Raw genomic sequence first — 22,926 nt, 5'->3', positions numbered from 1 at the left:
TACCCTTAGAATACCTTCCCTCATCTTGGAAAAGCCAGGTGTGAGGAGTATAGGGGAAAAGACAGGATATATAGGTGCCTATGAACTCTGATACAGGCAGCAAGTCCTACCCGTTCCCCCTACTCTGTTGAAGACCCTACCTATAACTCACCGGCATATTGCTGATTGGCTATAGGCAGGTCCTTCTGTGGCAGTCAAAGCCTGGCCCACCTGAGTTTGGGTGAGGCCCAGGGAGAGCCGCCGGATCTTAAAGTTCTTAGCAAACTCCCGGATCTCTTCTAAGTTTATCCCATCTTCATCCAGACTTGGGGCTTGGGGCTCTAGGCCAGAGGAAGGAACCACACAGGTGGGATGTGTAAAATGAGACTATCACAGATAGTAGTAGTAAGAGACCATGGTGTTTAGCAAAAGGCTCATGCATCCTTCAGACACCAATGATCCCAATTTTAAGCTCAGACTGGGAGGAGGGGGAAGAGTATTCATAGTCAGGCAAACTAAAAAGGCTGTTTCACATGCTTCTGCTTCTGACCATGGGCCCTCCCCCATTCTCTTTATGGATAGTTCTATATTTCCCCTTCTCTAAGCAGTTCATCCCAAATGCTACGTTCCTCAAATACTGGGCCAGAGTTCAGTGGGGAAGGACAAGGCAACTAGTCTGCACCATCATGCCCAAAATCTAGACTAACAGGAATGGGAGAAAGGGAAGCCAGTCCTGGGAATTTGCCCTCTACCCTACCCACTCTCTCCCACCATCTACTCCATCGATATTGTCTTCAGAAATTTAAGGAGACTAGCCATTGGAGGAAAAAGGAATTCCTGACAGAAGTCCTTTACTCTCCAATTTTTTTCCCCAGCCCCACCTGCAGCCAAGTATACTTACTAGACACCAGCTGACTGACAGTAGGAGTCTCTGAACAGGTAATAGGGATAGGAGCAGAAGCAGAAGGTTTGGCCACTGGGGCTGAGCTGGTGATGACCACAGCTGGCTGGGACATGGCTGGTGTGGGCTGGATGGGTTGCACCTAAGGAGATAGCAAACCCACTTTCTGCTGCCAAAAGGTCTAGCCTCAGGGGGATGCTTACCTCATCTCATGTTTCCGGAGGCCCCTTTCTTTGAATTAACAGTGAAACAATGCCATACTATGAGGCAGTATAGCACCCACATGGAGTAAGAGGCTACCAGAGGGGCAGATCAAACATGCTTCTTATTCTTCTTTTAATAAGTTAGAATTCTCCATTTTTATTATAATTTGTCAATGAGTAAAAGAAATACAGAGTTGTGGAGATTTTCATACTTTTGCTTGTATAAGTAATGCATATTTTATTTAAAAATTCTATAAATCAACATGGATTTGACTAGGAGTTAATGTTTCAATTTCTTATAACATGAATGAATATGATAACAGTAAGAAATGACATTTTGTTTTGACATTCACAATTAAAGTGCCCAAATCTTAGTGTATATAGTACACCATATACTGTATATATAGTGGTACACAGTAGGCACTTAACAAATGCAAGTTGACTGAAACCTATTTTAAGGGATTTCTAGAGAGTTCAGGTCTCCCCAAGAAGAGCCCTAAATTCCAGATTAGTTCTCCCTGATTAACTCTGAAATAAATCATACACGATGCTAAAAGCTCAAGAATTTAGTTCCTTTTAAACCCTGAATGACCTAGAATCATACTGCTTCTGTTGTCATATTAATCTATCTGCCTTTCAAGATTCTTCCAGGGAATGTGTTCTGTATCAAAGTGTTATACAAAGTAAGCTCTTGCTCATCATCGTTGTCATCGATGACAATAACCACCACAATTTGTGGGTCTCTCCAGCTTGACTCTAAGTACCAATATCCAGTCTGAAAGGCACTTTCATTAAGCCTGTTTCAGGCTTACTTCAAGGAGAGCTCCAGCATCATGAATCGATGGTTTATAAAGGATTATCCTAATCGAAATTGTGTGCGAGTTCAGCCATAGCTCAGTCTATTAACTATATTCAGTTTATCTCATCTTGTTTGCACATAGTTGTTTTCATGTAGTTTTCCCCATTAAACAGAGAGATCTTTGAGGGCAGGGGCAATCTATTGTCTTTTTTTTTTTTTTTTTTTTTTTTTTTTTTTTTTGTATCCTTGTTGCTTAGTACAGAGCCTGATGTGTGGGAGGCACTTAATAAATGCTTATTGACTAACTGCCAAGGTAACTTCCTTACCCTGCAGGCCCAGGCTAATTCCCAGAGAACACTCACCTCACTCTTGGCAGGTGACTCTGGGGTACTGGGTTTCCGGACAGCTGCAGAGGGAAGAGGGCTACTGGCCAGTGTAGCAATCACTTGGCCCTGGGCATTCAGTAGTAGCTGGGGGGTCACAGCTTGGACCTGCAGATTCTGTGCTGGAGCTGGGGCTGCTATGCTGGCTGAGTTTACCACCCATGGAAGAGTTCCAATGACCTGAAAGGGGAAAAGAAAAGTGGACCTGTGATTAAAGACAGACATTGAATTTTACTATTATTCTCTGCAATTCCAGATTTATATGGGGACAGACAATAATGTCTTATGAGGGCTTCCACTGTAAAATGAAGGAGGAAAATTTCTAAATTCCCTTCCAACTCTGATGTTCAGTGGTATTCCCTTACGTCTCCATTCTATCCAGAGAATCTTTCTGAATCCTCTTTGCTTCTGACCCTCAACTAGAATGCCACCTCCCAATCCCCTTCCATGACTCAACCTGTGTCTCTGGACTCATCCACTTGCCTGCCCTTGTGCGTTGGTCAAGATCTGACTCGTGATCCCAGGCACACTGGGAATGGCATTGGCGATCACTGGGGTGGTGGTCAATGAGCCCAAGATCTGGGTCTGTCCCCCAAGGGAGGCAGCACTGATCTGTAGGGGAAGGAAATGGCTAAGAATAAGAACCCAAATGATAGGGCTAGGAAAACAAAAACTTGAAGGAAGAGGGAAAAGAGAAGTTAGAGGGGCTATGTAGAAGATGTAGCCTTTATTAATCAATCTGACTATAGACTTGGGGCTGAGTGTTTAGACTCAGCTGGTTGGCAAGGAAGCAGGATGAAAAGGACAAGAGGGGTAGCAACTGACATCCTCTTGGCCTGATTGTTAGATCTAATTGATCTCATTATTCAGGCATAAGACTTCTAGGCATTGATCTTAATCTGAATCCTATCTGTATCCTATCCTAGAAACATCTCACTAAATCTCTTCAGTCCTCAAAAGTCCCACCCAAACCATTTGGCATCTGGAAAATTCACCTTGTTTTCAGGGCAGAATTCAGTGGTCTTTGGGATGAGTTAGTAGTGCTTTTTAAGAGAGCCAGTTTCTGGATGATGCTGGGTGTGCTTTGGGATGACATGGCTCAAAGTTCCTGAACTGAGGGAGGTAGGAAGGGATTTCCCTTCCCCTTTAGGGACAATCTTTTGCCTAAGCCTCAAGACTGGCAGACCCAGTTAGCTGAGGATATGGGAGGTAGCTTACGATTCCTGGGTTAAATGCGAAGCCTGCAGGCTGGACTGTGATCTGCGTAGGAGTGTCTGCTGGCTTGGGGGTGGGGGTGGCAGCAGGCTGTGGCAGGATGGCAGGTGGGGTCTGCAGCAGTGTCTGGGGCTGGAACAGCGCCTGGGACTGGGCAGCGGAAGGCCGGGACTGGACAGGCGGGGAAACCTGCAGGGGTGGTGCAGGCTGCACAGGAGCTGGTAGAGCGGTGTTCAGGACAGCAGCCGCTAAGGAGCAAGGCAGAGACAGGGGCGCTGAAATGTCTTGCTGCACTCCGGATTGGTTCCATTCCCATAGGCACTGGTATAGACAGGGCATCAGGCAGGCAGGAGGAAAGGGACCAGAGGGGAATGGGAGACAAAGCCCAGTAGAGAGATGGAGGCATGAAGGGCGGCTGCCCTGCCTTTCTCTCCTTGGAGGCAAGGGGTCACATGCCAATATCTCTCACCCATCTGCCAGAACCACCCCCTCCCATCAGGTTGAGACACTTGTAGGTTTTAAAACCAGATCTTGACTCTTCTTCAAGTCCTTCTGAGGATGCTGGTCACCTGGTGACCTCTTAAAGTCTGACAAATGATAAGGCAACAGTCACAGACAATTGTGGTTGTGGCCCAGAGGCCTCTTTGGCCCCCATGTGATGCTGTAGCCCCAATCTTGTGATGTGCAGAGGCCTCCGTGGCTGAGTTTCTGGGCTGTATGCTCCAGTTTTTAGGATTGTCTTCCCAAGGTTTGGCTTCTGGTTCTGAGCTTGGCATGGAGGATGCACAGAAAGGGAAGACGAAGTGGGGCAGAGAAAGAGTGGCCTTGGTGCTGTCCTGGGGGTGGTGCCATTACCTTGCAAACCAGCTAAAGGTGGTTTGAAAATCCCCCCCGTGGGAGAAGCAGCGGTCAGTCCTGGGAGGGCAGCCACGGTTGCTGTAGGAATTGTCCACACGGCCAGCCCCTGCTGACCTGCCACTTGACCTGCAATACTGATGGGGATAAGAAGAGGTTGAGTAACAGCTCCTGCTGGAACCATTACTCCTGTCAGAACTGTTGCTAAGTTTTCCTGAGTCAAGACCTGCAAAAGCAAACGAGATTTCAAAAAGAAAAGAGAAAAAAATCAACGTTGACAGCCAAAAGCACCAGGCCTGCCAGACCTGGGGAAGCATAAACAATGCATTTGGGGGGATAGGGGGAAAGAGGAAGGGGAAGCATAAACAATGCATTTGGGGGACAGGGGCAAGAGGAAAGGGTCAGAGGGGTTAAGGGAAGAACTAAGGCTTTCAAGGCCAATGGCACCCTAGATTTAGTTGAGGGGAGTAGGGCTTTGACAGACCAGAGCCTTCCCCCTCCCCACTCCCATCTGAAAAGAAAGACAGAGAAGGGTCACAAAGGAACAGTGCCCCAATCTCCTTCCCTGGCTAGGTCTTTAAGGCAATAGCTTTAAAATGTAGCAAAAGAGGCATGGCTCCCATAAGGCTTGCTTAAGGTTATAAGCCTGGACTATAAGCTCCTCTTTCCTACAATGATCACAGATCTCCTACACTTCCTAAACATATCTGACCTGGGCTTCTTGGTTTGGAGGCTCTTCAAAATATACCAATAGAGCAGGGTTTAAAAGGTGAAATGCGGCCAAGGCCACATAAAATCTCAGAGGAGCTCTAGGATTAAGGAGAATGCCTATATTCAGTAAACTGGGCTCTGAGGTTATGTTCTTAGCCTGTGATCTATGAATTTAAATTTTTAAAAATTAACTATTGCCATATATATGTTTTTCTTTGTAATGTAAAATCTTTATTTTATGCATTTAAAAACATTCTTTTGAGAAGGGGTTCATGGGCTTCATCAAACTACTAAAGAGGTGCAGGACTTACTATTTTAAGACCCCAGATTTATTATGCTTTTGTAAATGATCAAAGGTCCCAAAGAGTCAGGTTCTGGATAAATCTAAGTGACTCCCAGGATCCAGATGAGATTGGTTTGGTTATTTTGTTAACTATTTGGGGTTCCAGTAAAGTCCTAATAGGATCCTACTCAGTGAATAATTTAGAAAGATTCTCAGTTAATGGACTAACAAATACCCTAGTAACCTAATAATAATAATAATAATAATGCAACTTTCAAAAAACTTTGCTTTTTCCAAGGGATTGACTCATGAGCAGAGTGGAATGGGGGAATATTTAGTCCAATGTATAGTTTTCAATGACAAATTCAGGCCCAGTCTCCCTTGCCTGTGTCTATGGCAGAGAGACAAAGGTTCTAGGTGCCCTGTAAGGGCAGGTCATAGACCAGGACAGCAAAAAGTGTGTATATATTATGTGTATGTTGGAGTAGGGAAGATGGGGGTGGGGGTGGGGAAAATTGTTTTTCTCAGGGGCTACTCCCTCCCCAAACCCATAACTCATTCCAATGCAGGCTAGCAAAACAACTTCATTCCAGTAACTATTTCTTCCCCTTTATATTAGCTTCCCCTTCTCTGCCCAATATTCAGATCCCTAGATGGTTCTTACCTGGAAGTGGCTTGTACAGCTAATGGCGTCAGGGTCTGTGGTGCTGGAGGCTGATTAGGTACTTGGTTAAAAGTGGCAGCAGTGGGCACAGGGCTGGGTGTGATCCCGGTCAGTGATTTTACTTTACATGGGAACAAGAGAGAAAAGGGAATGGTAGTGAGTCAGAAAAAGGTAGTCAGTAGAAACTCATTAGCTAAAAGTGCAACTCCTTTCTCCCCCCAGTGACTGACTATAGGATCTTGGAATTAATTGTTGACCACTGTTTTGTCATGTTTCCCTAGATAAACAAACGGAATGTGGGTTGGTAGGAAAGAGAGGTTCTCCAACTATTCCTGGAAAACAAAAGAGAAATTGCCAGAGCCCATTTGCTTATAGTAAATACAGTAAGTTAAAGTCACCATTTCTTAAGCTAAATAAAGTACAGATTTTGGGGAATGACAGAACAGGGTCCTCTCTCTCTCTCTCTCTCTCTCTCTCTCTGTCTACATTGGCATCCATAGCTTAGGACACTAGTATCCCAGATAATTGGAGCATAGATTGATACTATTCCTGGATTTACAGGGTACAACAATTTAAGTGTTATACTCCATCTTCTGATGAACCATAAGAAAACCTGGTTGTGGCTGTTATTATTACCTATAATTTTGCAAATATATTTATAAGGATTTGCATGGTCCCTTCAATGCGCAGGCTTCATGTTTTTAAAGTGAAAGAGAACAAATGGAAGAATATAGCCAGCAGAAAAAAAAAATAAGGTCTTGGATCCTTTAAAGCAGTAATTCTCAATCTTTTTGATCTCAGTACCCCTGTACACTATTAAAAATTATCAAGGACCTCAAAAAGATTTCGTTTATATGGGCTATTGGTTATCTATATTTACTGTATGAGAAGTTAAATTTAATATTATTTTGAAAATAGATTTGAGGACCCCTTAAGAGGGGAAACTCTTAAGGATCCCCAGATCATACTTTGAAAACTATGGCTTTAAAGAGAGAGAATGGAAGGAGGGATAAGGACTTAACAAGGGGAAAGGGAAAGCTTTCTTAAGGTACCCTAGAAACCAGATAACAGGATCACTGTTTAGCTTTGAGACAGGGATCTAGAGAATAAAATCTGCTCATTTTATACCCGAAACTTTGTTCACTAGGGTGCACCAAAGGCTATTGGCAAGATTTGGGGAGAAGGGGGAAAAAAAAGATCCACCATTTGACACCATCTGAAAGGTGACATTGGTTTTCCTCTACTGTGGGCTGACAAATCTTTAAATTTCTACTAGGGTTGGAAAGGATGCCAATACCACTCTTCTCTTTCCACTGATATTTTTTGTGGTTTGTTTGTTTGTTTGTTTGTTTGTTTGTTTTTATTGGGATGCTTCCACTGAGTCACTGTCAGCCATATCATGAACTCTCCTTGCTATCAAGGCCATTGAACAATTAGCCTCGGTGGTTTTCTAAAGGATGTTCTAAAGGACTTGCTTTAGACAAAAGTTTTCACCAACCTCCCTAATCTATCCAGGAGTTTGAGAGTCACCTGCTGAAAAATCTATTTGCACAATAGATACGCAAGAATATTGATCAGATACAAATATATGAGGAAGAAGCTGCCTGTGAGAGCTGATTTATACAAATTTTTCCCTCATTATCTCAATTATGACAGAATTCCTTAGCTGGGGACAAAGCCTATAATGATGAATAAAAAGGAAAATGCCCCTGGGAAAGGTAACAGATTAAATAAAAGTATTTTGCTCACTTCTTTGGAGCAGGTTTGGATGGTAGGTAAAAGGGCACTGGATACCTCAAGACTGGGAGCCACAAAAAAGCACATGAGCATAGAATGGGGAAAGTGGGAGGTGTTAAATACACATTTCACAATTTTGCTGATAATTTAGTTCAGAAGCTAGGCTCCACCAGCTATATTAAGAAGAAAAGGATTATTGGGTGCAATAGTCTTATCTTCCTCAGGCAGGGCCAATGTAGGGGGGGAGGGGGATTCCATTTTGATCCATGGAATACTGGATAGTAATGGAAAAGATATGATTCATGCATTTTAATTTCCAAATTCAGTAAGAGGGAAAAGAGAGGGACAGTTGACATGGGGAGAAGCCAAAGAAGGGAGAACCACAAATATGTTTCCATTTTCAATGTTTCAAATATATGTTTGCATACAGTTTTGTATCCAGGCAAATGCTTGGTTAAAATGTTGCTGTTCCTTCTTGGAGGAGATGTATCTTTTCTTGCCTTTTCTTATGTTCCCTTGCCCATTTGCAGATGTCCAGTACTGGACACAGTGTAATGGTGATGGTAGTAGTAGTAGTGAAGTTTTTGATCTGATGAATGTTTTTTAACAGACATAAGGGAGAACATATGCACCATTGTTCTGGGGATATTTTGTGTGGACTGGAAGGCAATTTCTTGTGGAACTAAAAAGGGTCCTAGGTTCTTCTGGAAGGAGCTGTTAAACATATTGTATTTGGACAGTCAAGATCATAGATCTGAATCCCACATAAATAAGTTAGCTTTTTGTTTTTCTGTTCTGTGATCTCCCTAACCTTGTACTATGCACCATTAAGCATTTACATTCTCACGATGTATACCATTAATCACAAAAATATCTAGCTGAGGGAGCTGACTATATCATCACAAATTCAGGTCTCATTGTAAGGAAGAAAAGAGAAGAACAATTATGTACCCCAACAAGTTACCTAGACTGAGAAATATCACCAGACTAACTCAAGATAGTAAAACTGGGATTTCTCCTCCCTATTTTGTCAACTAGCTCCTCTGATCACATATTTTGAATATATATATATATATATATATATATATATATATATATATCTCGAATATAAATATCGAACTGTGGTCAGAAAATAGTAATATACAAGTGGTCAACAAGATTCTGATGTAAACTGGGGCCCAGAAGTTAATATTTATCCTTGGGGCAATGTGGCATAGGAGATAGGGAAGAAGTCAAGGAGCAATGGGATATGAAGAATGGCTTTGTACCAGTTGCCTCTGCAGAAGGGGCTGGATTTTCTGGCCCTGTTTCTTGGATGGATTTGTCTGCCTCGGTGGGGACACCACTCTGGGAGGTGTCAGCCGCCAGACTCTCCAGGACTTTGCCTTCATCTTCAGCTGGGAGCGGGGCATCCACTCCAACTTCTAGTACTCGGATTGTCTCATGACCAGACATCACGATGACCTGCAAGAAAAGGGTGGGGACAGTTGACAGGAGAGATAGAGGGAGCTGTAGCCCTTGGGGTCTAAAGCTCCATACTCAGTGGGGGTAAGAAAGAGCAAGGGAAATCAGGATTTACGAATGAAAGCCTTACACCCAAGTGATTTCAGTGGGCAGAAATCCCAGCTGCAACTTCCCCAAGATATAATTCCAAAGAAGATGTTGCCCCTATATCCTGTTATATGGCAGGATAACCTTTAGCAAGAAGATCAAGTAAATTCCTGCATTGCCTTGCTGTTAGGTTTAAATATTTGCTGGTACAGTACAATGAGCTGCTTTGGAAAATATTAACTTGCCAGGCCACTGGATGTCTTTAAGAGAAAGATGAATGATCACATATTGGAATTTTGTTAAGAATGACTTGTACTCAGGTAGATTTTTGTACTAATCTATGAGATCCTTAGGTCTTTTTCAACTCTGAGAGCACTTCTACAATTCCAATGTTCACTTGCTCCCTCTGTTGGATTTATAAAGTACAAAAAGTTCAGGGTACCACTCAAGCACAATGGGAAATGTCCTATTTCTAACAGTGTATGAATATCTCTAGAGATATGGAAGACCTGTGAAGGCCCCTAAGCACAGAATTCACTGCATAAGCTAGGTCAGGGAATTCCCTTAGTTCCCAATAAGAAATTTTCCTAAGGATAAAGAATTGTCAATGCCCATCAATTGGAGAATGGTTGGGTAAATTGTGGTATATGAATGTTATGGAATATTATAGTTCTGTAAGAAATGACCAACAGGATGAATACAGAGAGGCTTGGAGAGACTTGCAGGAACTGATGCTAAGTGAAATGAGCAGAACCAGGAGATAATTATACACTTCAACAATGATACTGTATGAGGATGTATTCTGATGGAAGTGGACATCTTCGACAAAGAGAAGATCCAATTCAGTTCCAATTGATCAATGATGGACACAATCAGCTATACCCAGAGAAGGAACACTGGGAAATGAGTGTAAACTGTTTGCATTTTTGTTTTTCTTCTCAGATTATTTTTACCTTCTGAATCCAATTCTTCCTGTGCAACAAGAAATTCGGTTCTGCACACATATATTGTATCTAGGATATACTATAACATATTTTACATGTATAAGACTGCCTGCCATCTAGGGAGGAGGGGGGAGAGAGGGAAGGAAAAATTCAGAAGTGAGTACAAGAGATAATGTTGTAAAAAATTACCCATATATATGTATTGTCAAAAAATGTTATAATAAAAAAGTACCTTAAAAAATAAAATAAACTGGAAAAAAAGAATTGGAAATTGAATGCATGCCAATTGACTGAGGAATGGCTGAATAAGTTGTAGATTATGATTCTGATGGAATATTATTGTTATAAAAATAACAAGCAAAGCATTTTTTTAAAAAAAGGGATAAAGAATTGTTTCACTAAGGAATGTATGAATGACGAAAAAAGCATTCAAATCCTTATTATGTGCCATTGCATATTTGGGGAGAAGGGACAGATTTTGTGGTGTTTCCATGACCTCTAAAGTAAGCTTCATGATCTATGTGCCAAATACACAGTAAACATTTGGGATACATCTAGAAAAAAATAAGACCCCTGCCTGCTTACAAAGAGCCTACATTTTAAATAAGAGAAACATGTATAAGAAGGTTCAACTGAAGGGCAGATGGAAAGGCCTGGTAGTCCTTAGAATGCAGCAATAGAAACCATGATAAATCTCAGAGATCCTTAGAAAGTGAAGGTAGGTCAGATAGCAATACTTGGAGGTTGTGAGTTGGAAAGACATGGAGATCCTCAGAGTTCATGCAGTATGAATGGCCATGTCCAACCCTGTAGTTGGGATTTGGGAGTTCAAGAACCTACAAAGCTCTTTTTCCTCCCTAACACAATCTGGTATGAAAGAACAACTAGAGTTTCCTTGCAATTTATATTCCTGAAACATGGTTACAAAGCTGCTCATTAAATACTCTAGTCTGTAAATGTAACTTAGATAGTATCCCCATCATTTCACAGAATCTCAAAATTTTAAAGCTGAAAAGGACCTTAAAGCTATCTAGTCCAAGTTATACCTTAAAGGAATTCATTCCCAATAAACCCTATAAGGTTTATCTTTATGGAATGTAAATCTGCTACCTTTCAAGGCAACTCACATGACTTTGGAACAGCTGTAACTATTAGGACTTTTTTTTTTCCTTGACAATAAGCCTAAATTTTCATCCTTTTATAACTTTTTCCTGATAGTGCTCTCTGGGGCCAAACTGCACAAATCTAATCATTCTTTCAAAGGAGATATAGCTTTTCAAATATTTGAAGGCTGCTATCATGAGTCTTGAGTCTTCTCTAGGTTAAATTTCCGTTTCTTTAAACAATGTTCAGATGCTATGGGACTGGGGCCCTTCTACAATTCCTGGTTGCTCCACTTTAGATTTTTCTCCAGTTTATCAATGTTCTTAAGTTAGGCACCCCAAACTCAACAGAATACTCTGAAAGATCTGACAAGAGACTCATGGAACTTTAATTTCCTTATTTCTGGAAACAAGGTGTCTCTTAAATGGAGCCCAAGATAGAATTTTTGGTGTTATATTACATAGCTGCCTCATACTGGTGGGCAGTTCACAAATCACCCAACCATTCTTACTGGATTCACTACAGTGAATCTCAACCATTCCCCTACTGCTGCTAAACAATCCTTCTATGACTTCCTTATCGACTCACCATCTCATTTTCCACAGTGGCTCTTCCAAATCTTTTCATTTCTTCTCAAACCTCCTAATCTCTTATATGAGAACCTGATTCATATTTTATAGAAAAAAATTGAGGCTATTCCTTGTGAACTCCTTCTTTTCTCCTCTTCCTCATCTCTTATCATTCGGTGCTTTCTGCCACTCTCTCTTCTTTCACCCTTGTTTCACATGGTAAAGTGGCTTTACTATTTAAGTAACTCAGGGTAACTCCTCTACCTGCTCAAGTGATCCCATTCCATTCCATCTCCTCCAACAGATTGTCCCTTCTGTCATCTCCACTCTGTCACTTACTTTCAATCTCTCCCCCTCTACTAGCTCATTTCCTACTGTCTACAAATGTTCTTGTGTCTTCAACCATCCTGAAAAAAAATTCTTACTTGATCCTTTCTTCTCCACTATCATCCTATATATCTTCTGGGTTTTTTGGTAGTTAAATTTCTTGTAAAGGCTGTCTGCAATAAGTACCTCCACCTTCTCTCTTCCTACTCTCTTCTTAACTCCTATAATCCAGCTTCTGACCTAATCACTTCATTGAAACTGCTCTCTCTAAAATTACCAATGATTTTAGTTGTCAAAACCAGTGCTTTCTGCTGACATGCAATCTCAATCTTGAATTGCTTTCAGACAATTGGAACTAGATGTCCAATAGATATCTTAAAAAAAACATGTCAGTACAGTACCCTTTATATTTCCCCCTAAACTCACCCTTACTTTTCTCCTCCCATCCCTATTACTGTAGAGTGCAATACCATGCTCCAAATCCCTCCAGCTCACGATTTAGGAGTCATGCTTGGTGCCTCACTATTTCTTACCCTTCTCCCCACATCATCCCCATCTAATCTGTAGCCAAGACCTGTAGATTTTACTTTTGAAACATCACTGGAATAACTTCTCTTTTCTGACATTACCCCCACTCTAGTGTAAGTCATCATATCTCATGACTAGAATACCACAATAGTCTGCTGTGAGGTTTTCCTGCCTCAAGTTTTTCCCCATGCCCCATCCTCCATTAATCCACCAAAGAGATTTTCCTGAAACACAGGTCTGAGCTACTCAATAAACTCCAGTGGCTCCCTACCATTTTGAGAATTAAATCCAAAATGTTCTGTTTGGCATTCAAAACCCTTCATAACTTAGCTCTTTCTTACCTTTCCAGTATTCTTATACCTTATTCCCTGCCATAGACTCTTCAACTCAGTGACATGGGCTTTTTTGTTGTTCTAAGAGCAGATACTCCACTCTGTCTCTTAGTTCAAAGAATTTTCTCTGGCTAGTGACCATTTTTTTGAATTCTCTCCCTCCTCAAATACACTTCCTGATTTTTCTGAGTTCTTTTACAACCCAACTAAAATGCCCTCTTCTATTAAAAAAAAAAAAAATCTTCCCTAACCTCTCTTAATTCTAGTGCTATCCCTCCATTAACTATTTCCTATTTATTCTGTTTTACAGATTGTTTGTACAAAGCAGTCTTTGAGTGGTATCCCCCATTAGATCAGGAGCTTGTTGAGGGCAGGGAGTGTCTTTTGTTGTTGGTTTTTTTTTACCCCAAGTGTTTAACACAGTGACTGGCATATAGTAGGCACTTATTAAATGCCTCTTGATTGATTGGTTGAGGCCTGCAAATCTATATCTCCTTGCAATGTAATTGCCTAAGGGAACTCTCAGGTTTCAAGGGATCTCACACTCCTGGAATGGTCAAAAACTTCTTAGAAGCTGTTGTAGACTTCAGTTTTTCTACCCTAGCACTTGGAAAGCTTTTGCTCCAAACCTAGGCACAATTGAAAAAGTAATCAAACTGAGTTGATGAAGACCTAGAATAGACACTTGAACACTTTGAAAGCTTTTGGTCAGCCACTCTTGCTCTGCATATTAGTCATGTCTGGAACCACACTAAGCAAACATTTAGCCACAATCTTGTCTCTCTGGTCTGGACTTGAAAACTAGTTCTAGCTATATGTTATGATGACAGAAGACACAGGGTCCCAGAAGAATAGGGACTTAAGAGGAATGATTATCAGCTCAAAAAGTTGATCCTAGACCTAGACTCAACCTTCTTTTAACATTTATAAAATCATGTTTTAAATCATCAAACTTCATCCTATGTTGAAGGGGATGTGGGAAAACTGGGACACTGATGCATTGTTGGTGGAGTTGTGAAAGAATCCAACCATTCTGGAGAGCAATTTGGAACTATGCCCAAAAAGTTATCAAACTGTGCATACCCTTTGACCCAGCAGTGCTGTTATTGGGCTTATATCCCAAAGAAATACTAAAGAGCAGAAAGGGACCTGTATGTGCCAAAATGTTTGTGGCAACTCTTTTCATAGTGGCTAGAAACTGGAAGATGAATGGATGTCCATCAGTTGGAGAATGGTTGGGTAAATTATGATATATGAATGTTATGGAATATTATTGCTCTGTAAGAAATGACCACCAGGATGAATACAGAGAGGTTTGGAGAGACTTACATGAATTGATGCTGAGTGAAATGAGCAGAACCAGAAGATCAACAATACTGCATGAAGATATATTCTGATGGTAGTGGATATCTTCAACATAAAGAAGATCCACTCACTTCCAGTTGATCAATGATGGACAGAAACAACTAAACCCAGAGAAGGAACACTGGGAATTGAATGTAAACTGTTAGCACTACTGTCTTTCTACCTAGGTTACTTATACCTTCGGAATCTAATACTTAATGTGCAACAAGAAAATGGTATTTACACACATATATTGTATCTAGGTTATACTGTAACACATGTAATATGTATGGGATTGCCTGTCATCTAAGGGAGGGAGTAGAAGGAGGGAGGGGAAAATTTGGAAAGATGAATACAAGGGATAATGTTATAAAAAAATTACTCATGCATATGTTCTATCAAAAAAAATTTTATAATTATAAAATTAATTTTAAAAAAACCACCTTTATCCTCTCCTGTAGGATATCAGTACCAAGGGTTGAAGTTTCCATAAATGGAAACTACTTAGGATAGTCAGGTGCTCTAATTAGGATAGAAACAAAGAGTGAGGGAAAAAGACCAATGCTATCCATTAAGGTTTCAGGAGCTAGAGGTAAACCTGTGTCAGAATTGGACTCTGGATGGGGATAAGAACTCCAAACTTTCTTTCTTTCTTTTTTTTAAATTAATTTTATAATTATAAATTTTAAACAGTATATATGCATGAATAATTTTATAGCATTATCCCTTGTATTCATTTTTTCAGATTTTCCCCTCCCTCCTTCTACTCCCTCCCCTAGATGACAGGCAATCCCATACATTTTACATCAAACTTTCTTTCAAATCCTCCTTATATCTGCAGTCTAATGCAATCACAAGGTTGTCCCACAATTCTTAGTGAAGTTTTAAGCTATTAAAACTACTAACACTAGGGCATCTAGATGGCATAGTGGGTAGAGCACTAGCTTTGAAGTCCAGAGGACCTGAGTTCAAATCTGACCTCAGACACTTTACACTTCCTAGCTGTGTGACCCTGGGCAAGTCACTTAACCCCAATTGCTTCAGCAAAAACAAAACCAAAAACTACTAACACTTAAAACTGGACTAAGATTTTTGAGACATTCTGTATTTCCATTTGTTGGCCAAAGGTTAAGTCTTTTTCAGTCTGTTTCCTCTTTAAAATGCATATAATAATACTTATACAGGGCTGTTGCACAGAAAAGTGTTATAAATTATAGAAATGAGTGAATTATTATTGTATATTTGTTTCTGTATGCCTCCCTCCTTCCCTTTTAATATCTGAAAAAGAAGGAGCTTGGGGTAGTGGAAAGAATTGACTGGTAATCTGAAATCCTTAAACTTCAAGCCTTAGTTTCCTCATTGGGAAAATTAAGAAAAATACTTGCTACCTTTTGGATTTTTTGAAGCCTTTTCTTTTTCAGGAAAATTAGAATGCTACAGAACTGGGAGCTATTTTTATTACCTGTTCATTGACAGTCAGAGATGTGTCAGTCCCTGCTCCAGGATCCATGGTCACTCGGAGTGGGTATGGTGGTGGGGCAAGCTCACCAAGCAGAACATCCTGCAATAAAAGAGCAAAGGATGATGTATTGCAGCCATATAGTCCTTTGAGACACAGTCCATAAAATGGAAAAGGACAAATGCATGGGAAACTGGACCAATGGACTGGAGGAGGATAGGGGAAAATCTGTGATTCCTTCAATATACATGAAGGTGAAGGTTTCTACAGAAAATTGGAGACACCAGTACTAGAAAGAGGGAAACTGAACAGTTTTCCAGTCCTCATGGAGCAAATCTTTTCAGTGTAGATTCTATTATTCAGCTAAAAAAATTTTGAGAATTTTCAGATCATAAAATACATCCATATTCATACATATGGATAAAACATATTTCTAAAGGCAAAGAGAAATATATATTATGTAATCTGCTGTATTTTTCATTTTTAAATTTATGATATGACTCCACTTCATTGGGACAGAGAATGAATTGACTATAAATTTAAAACATAAGGCACAAAGAAGTCTCTCTCTCTCTCTCTCTCTCTCTCTCTCTCTCTCTCTCTCTCTCTCTCTCTCTCACACACACACACACACACACACACACACACACACACACACACACACACACACACAATCAAGCAGGAAAGTCTCTGTCTTCAAAACTGTCTGAATCTTCTCCAAAGTGCTCAATTATTATTTTCAGACAATGTGACTTGGTCTCCCTCCTGGGAAACTGGGTCTGTAGCCATGACAGTTCCTTTGGGAAAAACACTTAAGAAGGAATAAAGGAATACTATTTGCAAAGTATTGACCTCAAGCAGCAAAATCTCATATCAGATAGCATAAAAGCAAGCTATCCTCAAGGACTGGGATAAGCAGAATGAGATGTCTCATAAATCAATTGTTTGGGACAAGTTCATTGGGAGAGATTATGGAAAGACACAAGATCCCATTGTGAAAAGAGACCCTCCAATACTTCCAGGCTGATGCTGAGGAGGTTACTGATTAGGCAGAAGATGTTAGGAACTGGGATAAGCTGGGGCATAGCTTGCCTAGGTTACTACTACCAGGAGAAGAAGAGCTGAGTAAATGATAAGATCACATTCTCACTTTGTGATCTGACATCGTTTAGTTCATGTCAATGTGGCTGGCATTCTTTAAATTTTGTTGGCCAGGTCTCATTTCCAAAATATATAGAGAACTGACCCTAATTTATAAGAAATCAAACCATTCTCCAATTGATAAATGGTCAAAGGATATGAACAGACAATTCTCAGATGATGAAATTGAAACTATTTCCACTCATATGAAAGAGTGTTCCAAATCACTACTGATCAGAGAAATGCAAATTAAGACAACTCTGAGATACCACTACATACCTGTCAGATTGGCTAAGATGACAGGAACAAATAATGATGAATGTTGGAGGGGATGTGGGAAAACTGGGACACTAATACATTGTTGGTGGAGTTGTGAAAGAATCCAGCCATTCTGGAGAGCAATTTGGAACTATGCCCAAAAAGTTATCAAATTGTGCATACCCTTTGATCCAGCAGTGCTACTACTGGGCTTATATCCCAAAGAAATACTGAGGAGGGGAAAGGGACCTGTATGTGCCAAAATGTTTGTGGCAGCTCTTTTTGTTGTAGCTAGAAACTGGAAGATGAATGGATGTCCATCAATTGGAGAATGGTTGGGTAAATTGTGGTATATGAAGGTTATGGAATATTATTGCTCTGTAAGAAATGACCAGCAGGAGGAATACAGAGAGGCTTGGAGAGACTTACATCAACTGATGCTGAGTGAAATGAACAGAACCAGAAGATCGCTGTACACTTCAATGTTGTATGAAGATGTATTCTGATGGAAGTGGATATCTTCAACATAAAGAAGATCCAACTCACTTCCAGTTGATCAATGATGGACAGAAATAACTACACCCAGAGAAGGAACACTGGGAAGTAAATGTAAATTGTTAGCACTACTGTCTATCTACCCAGGTTACTTATACCTTCGGAATCTAATACTTAATGTGCAACAAGAAAATGGTATTTACACACATATATTGTATCTAGGTTATACTGTAACACATGTAAAATGTATGGGATTGCCTGTCATCGGGGGGAGGGAATGGAGGGAGGGGGACTAATTTGGAAAAATGAATACAAGGGATAATATTATTAAAAAATTACTCATGCATATATACTGTGAAAAAAAATTCTAAATAAATAAAAATAAATAAATAAATAAATATATTTTGTTGGCCATTCACATAACTTAATTCAGTTCCATGAATAACTCACTTTACCAAATGAGAGACTTATAGTCAGTTTTGTTGGCTGTGACATTACCAGTAATTTTTATTCCTAGTTTGGCATTATATCTTTCACTCATCATTATTTTTGGGGGGATTATCAACAGCATATATGTGCTCAAGGAAATTAATCTATTTTTAATATTGGACCCAAAAAAACATAAAAAGTACATTTTTCCCCCTGAGGCTGGGGTTAAGTGACTTGCCCAGGGTCACACAACTAGAAAGTGTAAGTGTCTGAGATCAAATTTGAACTCGGGTCCTCCTGAATTCAAGGCTGGTGCTCTGTCCACTGCGCCACCTAGCTGCCCCGGAAAGTACATTTGCAACTAAAAAATAAATGATATGATGCTAGAAAATTGCAGGGTTACCTTTAATGTTTGGCTAAAAGGACTTAGAACTTCATAATTCTGGTAATAGGTGGCCAAAGAAGTCTTTCATATGGAGGAACAACATAAACAAACCTGTGTACAAGGATGGTTAATGACTATTCTACAGCATTTGACAATTATATTGAAGGATGGACTGTAGGTCAGGAGAAGATGGAGACAAAGACACTATTTAGGTTATTCTAATAGCATGGTGGAGAGTAATGACCTCATACTATCATGGTGGAAGTGGAAATAGAGAGAAGAAAACAAACATGAAAGATGTTTTGGAGATAAGAGCAACAGTATTAAATGGCCAAATTTGGGGGATAAAGGCAAGAGAAAGGTCAAAAGCAATATCATAGACAGAAGAGCAGATTTGGAAGAAAAGAAATTAAGTTCTGTTTTGAACAGAACTTGAGGTAGGGATGGAATATATTCAGGAAAAGATATCCTATAGGCAGTAGAATATATAGGTTTAGACATGAGAAAGAGGTCAGAGTTGTAAATATCAATAGCTCTACTGTCAATTAAATCTCTGGGACTAGGATTAGAAATACTTATACCTTGATATTAAGTTCCTTGTCTTGAGACTTTTAAAAAAGTCTTTCTTTAGAGTGAAAGAGGCTTCTGCTCTACAGTTTAAAAAATACTCCAGTTCAATGGTTCATGGCAAAGACCAATATGGTACATCCTTAGTCTCACCCCAGGTTCAGGATTTCCATCTGTGGAAAAATCAAGAACGAGGCTAACTAACTAATGATTTTGGGACCTAAGGACCAAAACAGATCAAAAGGCTTCAAGTTTAAATTATTTCAAAGAGTCTTAATTTACCTTGGACTCCAGATTGCAAAATGAAGATTAAAAACTGGAAGAGACTTTGCACAGCTTACTAGGAAGAACTGGCCACAATATAAGAAATTGCAGTCCCAATTAGGGAAAGTGAATGAAGTGAGGGATATTTTCATAGCCTGACATTCACCATCCAACACAGTGCCAGGCAAACAATATCGACTGAGCTAATAAAAGATTATATACATTTGTTGTCTCTTCTCATTACTGCCCTGTTCCATCCTGAATCATGTCATGAGAAGAAAGAAGAGGACAAAAGCATCAGCCCCCTTACTAGATTTCAAGATACTTTGAGCCTATGCAAGATATATATTCCTGGAAACTACCTTCAACCTTTAGCTTTTCTACATTTGATATTCAGCTCTTCTCTTCAGGGTTAGGGTGACTTGAAAATGTTTTCAAGGAAATAAGTGGTAAGCTAAAAAGCAAAAAAAGAAAACAAGCAACAAAAAATCCAAATCTGCCCATGCTCATAAAACCTCAAGCTCCCCACTCATTTACCTAGTTCCTTAGATATTCCATCTATAGTTGTAGGTTGTATGGTTGTAGGACACCATCTATGGTGTCCTTACTAATTCTACTGTCCTAAGAGACAGGGTAACTCAAATCCCATAAAATCATTCATAGCTACCTCTCAATTCTCCTTGGCATGTTTCCAAGCTGCATACAACTCTTCATTATGTGCCTACCCTAGGTACCATTTCTGTTTCACTATCCCCTTCATCTTTCCATTTGCAACCCTTCAGCATATGGTCAGCATCCTAGACTTTATAGGGGCTTGGCAAGTAAAGTTTTAGCAGTAGGTCCTAGATAATAATAAATACAAATATTCCTCAGTCATTTCATTGTATCGGTCACTTAGGCTGGGGTAGGGCAGGAAATTAATTTAATTTTAAGGCAGGAATAAGACTATAGCCCCCTGTGTCTGAAAGAAATCAGGCTTTGGGTCAGGATTTCCTTTAAAGTAGAATTTCTGACATTGTTGATCCCCTGATCTCTTAAGTTTACATGAACAAAGCTTCCCTAACTCACACTAATTCAAGAAAGGCAAAGAGCTTCTCTCTCTCTCCCTCTCTGTCTCTGTCTCTCTCTCTCTTTCTCTCTCTCTTCTCTCTGTCTCTCTCTATCTCTGTCTCTGTCTCTGTCTCTCTTTCTTTCTCTTTCGACACTGGTGACATTGGAAGAAGGGGAGTGGCAATATATTTTTGGAAAACGGAGTTAGGAAAAGTGGCTAGGGCTAATTCTATTAAAGTGCCTTTGTTTTCTGCTGCCCAGGTAAGACCCTTGAACCTGTCCAGACTCAGACTGCTGTCGCGGCAGCTGAGCTGCCACTTTGTGTTAAATCCTGTTTGCCGACGATCCAAAGTGGGGAGGGGGCCGAAGGAGACGCCTCCCTCAGGGCTCCATTCTCTGTGGTAGAGATGGAGCACATCAGCCCGATTATTATGATTATTTATTAATAATCATTATCGTGATTAAATATTTATGAAACACCCATGTCCTATTCAGTTCCAGTGGCCCTCCCACTCCCTACCCTTCCAGTTACTCCCGAGGTCCCGACCACCACCACCACTACCCCCTGCCTCGAGATTTCTACCCGCTCAGTCAGGAGGAGGAGGGATAAGGAAGGAAACTGAGGCTCAACCACTGTAAGGGGATCAGATTGTCCCTAAAGCTCCAAGAACCCAGGCGTCCAGGTTTTCCATGGGCTCACTCGCAGTCCCCGCAAGGTGGGGGCGCAAGACTTCCACTGCTGTTTCTACCCCAGCTGAGATGGGGGAGGGGCAGAAGGTGGAGGACACAGCCCAGATCTCTCCTCTGGGCGCTTTGCCACTCTCATCCGGGGCGGCGGGCGGGCTGGAGCGGACGCGGCCCCCCGGGCTCAAGGCCCCCCAAGTCGGCAAGGAGCGATGCGCTGCCCCAGCTCCCTCAGTCGCCTGGTCCCTGAGCTACTCGTCGCCCCGGCCCTCGCCTTTTTTTCCCTCTCTCTCTTTATCATAAATATATAAATTATGCTAATTACGGGCATTGCATATTAACCAAACCCGAAACCTCCCCTGCCCAGCCCCCCTCCCCCCTTTGCAAACCCCTCCCCGCCTCGGACCCCGCTACTCACCGGAGCCGGAGCCGCCGCTGCCTCGCCCCCGATGCTCGGCGCCCCCCTATTAGGGATTCATCTCACAGTCCGGGCCTCGGGGCCCGGGGGCCCGGGGGCCGGGGCCGCCTGCAGACAAAGGAGCCAGCGCGGTCCGGCTCTCCTGGGCTAGGCTCGGCCGCGGAGCCGGCCCGGACCCGCCGCCAGCCCACTAGTCCCGAGACCCCCGGCCAGCGCTGGGTGGGAGTGGGAGGGCAAGTGAAAGTGGGGAACTCCGAGGGCTGTCAAGGGCGGGGGGGGGGGCAAGAGGGGCGCGGCTGGGGAGCAGCAAGGAAAAGAAGGGGACAGTCGGATAGAAATTTTTCTTTTCTTTTTTTTAAAAACCTTTCTCTCTCCCCCTTCCCCCCGTTTTTCCCCTCGTCTTTTTTCCCTCCTGCTACTTGGGAATTTTTTTTGCTGCTGCGTCATGAACATAATTTATGCAAAGAGCTTTGCCGCATCCTGTACCGCTCCAGCTGGACGCCAGGGGGCGGTGGGATGGGTTGGGTCTTAGGAGGGGGAGAAGGTCTGCTTAGTGGGGAGTGTAGGTTATGGGAGGGAGGAAAAGCCTGGGCTCTGACCTCAAGGCAATGAAAACATCTCTCTTCCAAATTAACCTCCTCCCCTTCCCTCCCGCCCCAAGCTGTGGAGTTCTAGGTAGAGTTGCTTCATTTGCATTAAAGATGCGAATCTGGATAGCTTCTGGACCCAGAACTAATGCCGCTTTCTATTTAGTCTCGATCATACAACTCTAAGGAAGGAATCGTTGGTTTTGGGAAGGGGCGGGCGGTGGGGAGGGGGGGAGAAGAGAGAGATTAAAGATTGCGACCTTGCTCCATTTCACACCCCCCGTGCCCTGAAAATATTGGCCAACTTCCCTGCCCAATGAGACTCAAGGTCACCTTTTCTCCAGTGAAGGGTCTTGCCAGGGACCCTGGGGAAATGCCCAAAGCATGCTTGACTCAACAGGATATTTTGTGGACCTTCAACCTTGCAGTCTCTATTATTAAGCCGCCGATGGTCCGGGACAGAGCCGCCCTGGGCAAAGCAGGCAGCCGTCGGGATGGAAGAGAGATGGGTGACAACAAAGAGAAATGAAAGGACTTGCACTTTTTAACATTACACTTTCTAAGTGCACATATTTTAAGACAAAAAGAAACCCACCAATTGTGCTTTCTATAGCTCGCAGATATTTATTTTGTGCTGTCGAATCCCCAGAATTAAAGTGAAGGATCCGGTGCATTGATGCAGCTGGGAGGAGAGGGAGGGCTTTGACAGCGCTGACATTTTTGATCATTGCCTAAGGTGTACAGGGATGGATTCTGGATTG

General features: G+C 41.6%; 1 protein-coding gene across 1 annotated transcript in view; it reads right to left on the bottom strand.

Moving 5' to 3' along the window:
• POU6F1 (POU class 6 homeobox 1) overlaps positions 1-22,003 on the bottom strand; it is a 28,739-nt gene extending 6,736 nt beyond the window's left edge. The window contains exons 1-12 of the mRNA XM_074270364.1: positions 21,579-22,003; positions 19,177-19,335; positions 17,716-17,882; positions 15,892-15,990; positions 8,999-9,194; positions 5,997-6,114; positions 4,336-4,565; positions 3,484-3,728; positions 2,749-2,877; positions 2,245-2,445; positions 881-1,022; positions 152-320 (exon numbers count right to left, since the gene is read on the bottom strand). Of these exons, the coding sequence (XP_074126465.1) occupies positions 152-320; positions 881-1,022; positions 2,245-2,445; positions 2,749-2,877; positions 3,484-3,728; positions 4,336-4,565; positions 5,997-6,114; positions 8,999-9,194; positions 15,892-15,990; positions 17,716-17,814 (1,628 nt within the window). The 5' untranslated portion in view covers positions 17,815-17,882; positions 19,177-19,335; positions 21,579-22,003. The remainder of the gene's footprint in view (positions 1-151; positions 321-880; positions 1,023-2,244; positions 2,446-2,748; positions 2,878-3,483; positions 3,729-4,335; positions 4,566-5,996; positions 6,115-8,998; positions 9,195-15,891; positions 15,991-17,715; positions 17,883-19,176; positions 19,336-21,578) is intronic.
• Positions 22,004-22,926: the final 923 nt, after the last annotated feature.

This window comes from Sminthopsis crassicaudata, chromosome 5 (genome assembly GCF_048593235.1).
Source record: "Sminthopsis crassicaudata isolate SCR6 chromosome 5, ASM4859323v1, whole genome shotgun sequence".
Lineage (NCBI taxonomy): Eukaryota > Metazoa > Chordata > Mammalia > Dasyuromorphia > Dasyuridae > Sminthopsis > Sminthopsis crassicaudata.
This window is presented reverse-complemented; position numbering and strand designations above follow the sequence as displayed.